This window comes from Centruroides sculpturatus, unplaced genomic scaffold, assembly GCF_000671375.1.
Source record: "Centruroides sculpturatus isolate CEXI.00-Female unplaced genomic scaffold, Cexi_2.0 scaffold175, whole genome shotgun sequence".
Lineage (NCBI taxonomy): Eukaryota > Metazoa > Arthropoda > Arachnida > Scorpiones > Buthidae > Centruroides > Centruroides sculpturatus.
In genome coordinates, this window is record NW_019384486.1 from 867,446 (window position 1) to 874,475 (window position 7,030).

Below are 7,030 nucleotides of genomic sequence, written 5' to 3' on the forward strand. Positions count from 1 at the left end.
ATTTAATCAAATAAAATTTCATAATTTAAATGTTACTTTTTCTTCTTCTGTAGAAGAGAATATTTGCATACCGGGCGTGTTGAATGGTACAGCGGCTTAATACTGCTGGATAAGCAAGCCAATAGCGTATCCTGTTTCAAATGAAACGACCGGTGTCATTGGATCGATTATCCAGCTTTATTATAATTGGTTTAACACACCCTCTGTGTCGGGTATAAATATAGACGAATGATTCATTTTTGTTATTGTTCTATAGTTTTCGTAATTGCTATATAAGGCATATTTTTAAGTACAGCAGCTAGCATCTTGTTTAGGAGATGGATTCTCTAAAGAAAGTCGGTCAAGAAGTTAGTCGGAAGACAGTCGACCTTTTAAAAAAGTTTAATGTTAATACACACTTGCAAATGAACCTTTATAACTTAAGGTGGTGGGAAGTAAGTATGAAATAGTTCTATAAATTGGAATTTTCAATTATTTTGATATCAAGGATTTAAACATATTACATGAATGAGTATCGGTACGTATTAAATGTTTGTTTTTTTCCTTTCCTTTAGATTTGCTGCCTTTCCGGTTGTTTCTTGGGTATTCCTGTTGCTTTTTTAACGCTCATGTCTTGGCTGGAAATACCAGATAAAAGCCCTAACGAAAGAGATGACGCGAGCAGCGGCAGTGGAAATGGCAATGGGAACGGTAATGGTAATGGCAACGGTAATGGTGGCAAAACTGTGTCTATTACGAGTAGTATTCTCTACTTCGCTTCTCTAATTTACTCCTATACCATGTACCTGTACATTATAAGCTGTTCTCGTTTCATGCTGGTAAGCCATTCGTATGATGTCAATGATACTTCTGGTGTGGGTAAAATCAATGTGTTTCTGAAATGTTGTTCTTTTTTTTCTTCCTACAGGACATGATACTGAAAACTGTAGAACCTGACTCGATATCTTCAAAGGACGAATGACATACAACGTCGAAGATTTCTCATTTGATGATGATCGTTACTGACATGGAACAGGTGCTCTGATCCATAAGCTTTTGAGTCACTGTTTTTTTATAAATTTTTAACGATGCAACCTTTTAATTTATTGTATAACAAAAAATAATAAAATCTCCTAATTCGAGAATAACTGTTTTGGAGAATTATTTTTTTACTGGGACTTTATATCTTTTTTTCTAGTGAAAACTAAAACAGCTGTTTCTTACAGCATCACATGGCATAAAGAAAATTCCCGGAATTTTCTTTAACTTTACGCGTATATTTGATATGGTATCTTCTCTTTTTTCAATGATGTTTACATGTTAATGTAAATCCTAGTAAAATTTTTTATCACAAATAATCGTTTTGTCGATCTATTCAATTGTATGTAGGGGAAATACGGACAAAATGACATACGGTTTTATTTTAGGTTCATAACTCTTTATTAGTAAATCACAGCACTGTCATATTTTACACCAATCATCTTTGGTTTGTTACCTATGAATTATACTAAACATTTACAATATTAAAATAATAGGAAAAAAATATTGTTAGTTTAATGGAGATCATCCACTATGGACAAAATGACATACACGTAAAAACTATAAAATTACTGACAAAGTTTACAAATGAAACGCTTGGCTGTTTTAGAAACGGGCTCACGCTTCTAAACGCTGACAACGGAAACAATTTACGCACCGTAACCAGTCTTCTCCAGGCTTAGATCGGGAAAAAAGATCATCGCAATATATGCGTGGACAGTCTTCTTCATCATCTTGAGAGTTATCAGGAAAATTTTTTTCCTCGAGTAACTTTTTAGTAATGTTTCGTCTCCTTTTCTCTGGCGGAGCAGCTTTGGACTCATTTTTTTGATTTAATTGCCTTCATATTAGGAGTAGAAGTTAAAAGTAAAGAGTTTTGTCGAGTCACGTGATTCGTTGCAAGTTTTTTGTTATGTGAAATATAATAAGTTTGTAAATACTATGTAAGAAAGGAAATAAAGTTTTATACTAAAATTTCTTTTAAACAATAATGAAAGACTTCGTTTGGAAGCCATTTTTTATAATTAATAAAACGTTAAGAGATTAAGGTAAGTTCCTTGACTAAGCTATTATGGACTAAATGACAGGTATGTCATTATGTCCGTTGCCTATGTATGTCGTTTTGTCCATATAACGTTATAAAAAAACAAAATTATAAAATAAATACAAAGATGTTATTTTTAATGGAAAAAGTTATTTAAGTGGAACAACTAATTCTTGAGGGTTGAGATAAATGCTACACAAATAGATAAAATAGTGAAAAAGTTAGCATCTATACAAAAAAAACTCATAACGTATCATTTTTTGTCGTCGGCCATGACACCGGGGCCAATGAGAGCAGTGCGTTCACATTTTGACAGGTTAGTAAAAGCCGCTCGTATAACATGGTGTCATGGTCAGTTGTGCGCTTGAGACCGCCAAATTCAAATTATGGTGCCTATGTCATTTTGTACATATATGTCATTTTGTCCGTATTTCCCCTACTCTATCATTAGCCTCTGTGGGACCGGAAATCAAATTCGGAAGCAATTAAATTTTTTCATGGGCAATAAAAGTAGCACAAAAGATATACTTTTCAACTAATAATACAATATTGACCCCACTCTAAACACACAATATTGCAATTTACCAATCTAAACATGAGTTTCATAATGAGTAAAACGAGGAAAATTAAAATACAACGTCTCGAGAAGAACCAACAGACACGTACAGTATAAGAAAAAGATAGTTGCTTGAGTAGTGTAATATTTAAACTTAATCTTAATAAATTAAAAAATTAACAATAAAGAAATAGAATGAATTTTGTAAAATGTTTAATTTTTTTCACGACAAAACTTCACTTAAATTAACAGTTAACGCTTTTGTCACAAACCTTTATTTTAATCACAGCATCTAAAACTAGGCAAAAGTATTGTTTAAAACGTGTACAGTATATAGTCTTGTAGGGCATTTTCTGTTACATTTTCAAGTATTGATATCAATATTCAGGGGCGCCGCTAGCTGTTTGAATGCCCGTGTGCAATACCGTTTATGCCGCCCCATGTTTAACTATGACTACCTACGCCGAGCTTGCCAGAAAGGCTCTTTAGTGTTCTCATAAGAGTGTGAAAAAAAACTATTTATTATTGCTAAGTTATTTTTGTGTACTTAAGTGTAAATCCATATAAATATTTATCTACCGAAATTGAACTCTTCTTGCTTTTATGTTTGCAAAATGTGCTATCAATTTTCTTGTATCCAAGCTGGCTAAGATTTCGTGTTCAATTGAAACTATAGCTAAATTACTCTTTGCTGGTGCATTGTTGATCTTAAATAGTTTATAATTTTTAACTTTGAAAAAGACTTTTCACCAAATGCAACTGAAACCGGCAATGTAAGTAATATTCTTAGTGCTATTGCTGTGTTCGGAAATGCTGAAATTAAGTCATTAGTAAAAAGATATTGTAAATAAGAATATAGTAATTGCGCTCCAGTCGGATTTTTTTCTCAATGAGAAGACATTTCTTATGCTATAAGCAGGGTGAGTATTATGACAATGACTTTGAATATTACGTGCCGATCGCTCGATTTGCCTGGACGTGCCGCCCGCGTGCGGTGCACGCCTTGCTCGCCCACTTTAGGCGGGGCTGTCAATATTGGAATAAATTCATTTTAATGTAGATTGTGATAGTGTGGTTAATATCGTAAATTTTTGAAAATCTTACAACGAAATACAAAAATAAAGTTGGATTTTGTGAGATATATTACACTAAAAATGTTCGTGTTGACAAGAATTATAAAGGTATGGCTATTTTAGTATTAAGTATTTGAACTAAATAACACTATATTTATAGGTACAGTATAATATTTCATTCAGCAAGTAATATATCCGAACGTTCAAACTATAATTTATTCAATTCTCCCTTTTATATATGCATTTCGAGTAAACGTGAACTCTTAAGCGCCTTCCAGTGCTATACAGTGCTCTTCGAGGGATTGAGAGTTCATGTCAAACCTGTATAGCAAACCTACGACTAATTTAGTATTAGCAAAAATATTTTTACAATGTGTCAGCATAGCAAATTTAAATACACAGTGATATTTTACAGAACAAATTCTAATACTTGTAAATAATCCATAAATTCAATAAAAAAATGAAGATCCATGACTTTGTTTTAAAGATATAAGGTCGTTTTCATGAGTACTCGTGACAAAGCGATATCGCGTGACTTTGTCGTGCGATGTTTTCTAATTTATAAAACTTTAATATATTCATTTATATAATGAAAGGCATTCAAATATTATTACCAACAAATTTATAATAATGATTATACCTTTTCAATTCAATTTTGATTAGCCAAACTGAGACTTTTAAGCGATACTTGAGGAAGATGAGGAAATTACGAATACCTACGAGAGATTAGGAAAAAAGCAATGAAATTACATAATTATAATATCAAATTTTATTCAAATTAAAGTTTGTACATTATACAAACATTATACATACTTTTCTAACAAAATGCACAATACGATGTTACATAAACCTAAGAAATTTTATCGATTTGTCGAGTAAACATAATTCACATCAAACTACATGAAATGTTTTAAGGTTTCTCCCTTGAAAATCATGCACTTTGTCTAACCTCGAATCAGGCGAACATTTACCACAGAGAAGGTTATTCCATGAGTGTAATCGAACAGAATCGTAAGGAAGGGGACGTGGAGAAATATCGTCGTCCACAATTACCCAACCTTTTCCTATATAAATAAAGCGTTATAATTGTCTTAGCCTGCCTAAAAGGAAGGTATGAGCTGTCATCATTTAGTACTGATTATATTTGGAAACAGACGAGCAAACAATACACCAGGCTGAAATACAACAGTGTGCCTATTTTCATTAAATTAAAATAAAACCCATTTCATAAAAACCGAAGGGCATAGAAAGGTGTACCGGATTATTGAGAAGACTGTTTATTAATGACAGGAGTAGCCAAAGTATACTCTATTTTTCCAGGAAATGTAGCAAATATCCGATATGCACATATATTTTTATTGATTCATATCATATGCACACAAATGTAAACTTTACTTTTGTGTTGTTCTTGCAGCGAATTCTTGTTTCTTACTGCAAGTTTATCTTTCATTTCTAGCTCAGTTAGTCGGGGATTATATTATCTTTAAACTAGTTAAAGAGCATACGTAAACAAAACGAATGCATACAGTAAAGCGTGCTTATACAAAATGAACAGCAAAATATGCAACGTACAGATTGCAGATAAATTATCGAATTAGAGTATTGTAGTAGATAGTATTGTAAAATTGAATAGTTACAAGATAAAAATTTAATATTGTCTTAACGAAGCAGTAAAACGACATGTAAATGTAGTTATAAATACAACAGATGCGAGTACAACAATTCCAAATATAAATATTAACTTATTGAGTTGGAAATAATATAAAGCACAAGTTATTAAACTTATTATAGTTATAGAAAATCCATACAAAACTGGGAGATAAAATTCCAGAACACGATTTATATTTTGAATTTGACTCCATAATTTCCAATGAGTGAAGATAATATTTTTTATATTTTCTTGAAGATAATTTCCTGAAATTTTCAGTCGGATTAATTTGTTATGGAACTGATAAAATTTGTGGGCAAGTAAAAAGCCAATAATATTTAAAATAAACATGAGAAAATACATTTGTGAACTTCCATAAGATCCCAATAATATTCCGTTTATATTACACAGGAGGAATTCAATCGGTGAATTGACTAAATTATTCATGGTGGGAAATAATTGCAAATTGATGACTAGAGTAAATATAATTATCAAGAAAAACCAAAATAAGAAAACAATCGAGGAAAAGAGTTGTATATAAATTATCACACTTTTTTCTCCTTTGTAACTAGCATTAATTGGTGGAAGGTAAAGAAGTTTATTTCGTTTGAAAAAGCTGAATTGAAAAGCTAGAAAACTAAAATAAATAATTAAAATGGATTTAATGTATACTCTGTTTTGGGTGGGGGGAAATGTCAATCCATTGACGACAAATCAGGTTGTCTGTAATTGGCTGGAATGATAGGAAAATGTTGCTCCACATGAAAATTTCGATCATATTCTGGTAAGAGGTGTATAGTTCATCCATCCATTTATGTGTTTTTCTTTCCCTGTTGCAGTCACATTGGACAAAAAGTCCGAAAACCTCTGCAACATTTAAAACTGGGCGAATGAAGAATACAATATTTTTGAAATACAATGTCACTTATCCCTACCGATAATGTCTAATTTACATTAAGAAATACAGGTAACTCCCGTATAACACGGCACTTCTATAGCACGGATTCACTCTAACACGGTTCGAGAATTGGGACACATCCCCGTATAACACGGTGCTTTTATAGCACGGATTCACTCTAACACGGTTCGGGAATTGGTACCATCCCCCGTATAACATGGTACTTTTATAGCACGGATTTACTCTGACACGGTTCGAGAATTGGGTAAAACCCTCGTACATCAGGAAATGTAATAAATTTTTACATACTTAACTAATAATAGTTCACGAGAATTATTATTTTCGTGAACTATTAGTACTTAAGTATGTAAATTTTCTCTTCTCGCCTTCTGTCGATACACGTGGTCCTTCTCGAAAGTTGTTTCAATGTTGCCAGATCGCGACGCTTCTGCTTCTGATGTTCCCGAATGTTTTTTCCCTTATTCCATACTTGCTTTATTCTTCATAAGCACTTAGCACCATATAAGAAATTTATAAACACTTTTTAACTAGAAGCAAGCAATCTAAACTTACATACATTTTGCAAAAGGTAAAGCATGGATCTGAAGATAATGCAGAAAAATGCCAAAAAGAAAACGCTCTCGGTTAATTAATAGTGTTTTTAGTGATGACGAAAAAAACATTGTTTAAAAAATTTCCTCGCGTAACCGCCGAAACTAAGAAACCATTTACATTTTTCAGCACCGAGATATTTGTGAGGGAAGATTGTTTCGTCACTAATCTCGATCTTCCC

The 7,030-nt window shown here is 32.3% G+C and overlaps 1 protein-coding gene across 1 annotated transcript; it reads left to right on the forward strand.

The window, feature by feature from the left end:
* The first annotated feature begins 261 nt into the window (after window positions 1-261).
* LOC111621577 lies at window positions 262-1,117 on the forward strand. The gene is made up of 3 exons (XM_023363757.1): window positions 262-434; window positions 555-818; window positions 908-1,117. Exons 1-3 carry the CDS (start codon window positions 318-320, stop codon window positions 959-961), a joined length of 435 nt encoding a protein of 144 aa, XP_023219525.1. The 5' UTR covers window positions 262-317; the 3' UTR covers window positions 962-1,117.
* The last annotated feature ends 5,913 nt before the right edge of the window (window positions 1,118-7,030 follow it).

Coding starts and splice junctions, on each gene's coding strand:
- LOC111621577 (XM_023363757.1), top strand. CDS start 318: ATGGATTCTCTAAAGAAAGTCGGTCAAGAAGTTAGTCGGAAGACAGTC. Junction 435..554: donor ATAACTTAAGGTGGTGGGAA/GTAAGTATGAAA, acceptor CCTTTCCTTTAG/ATTTGCTGCCTTTCCGGTTG. Junction 819..907: donor GCTGTTCTCGTTTCATGCTG/GTAAGCCATTCG, acceptor TTCTTCCTACAG/GACATGATACTGAAAACTGT.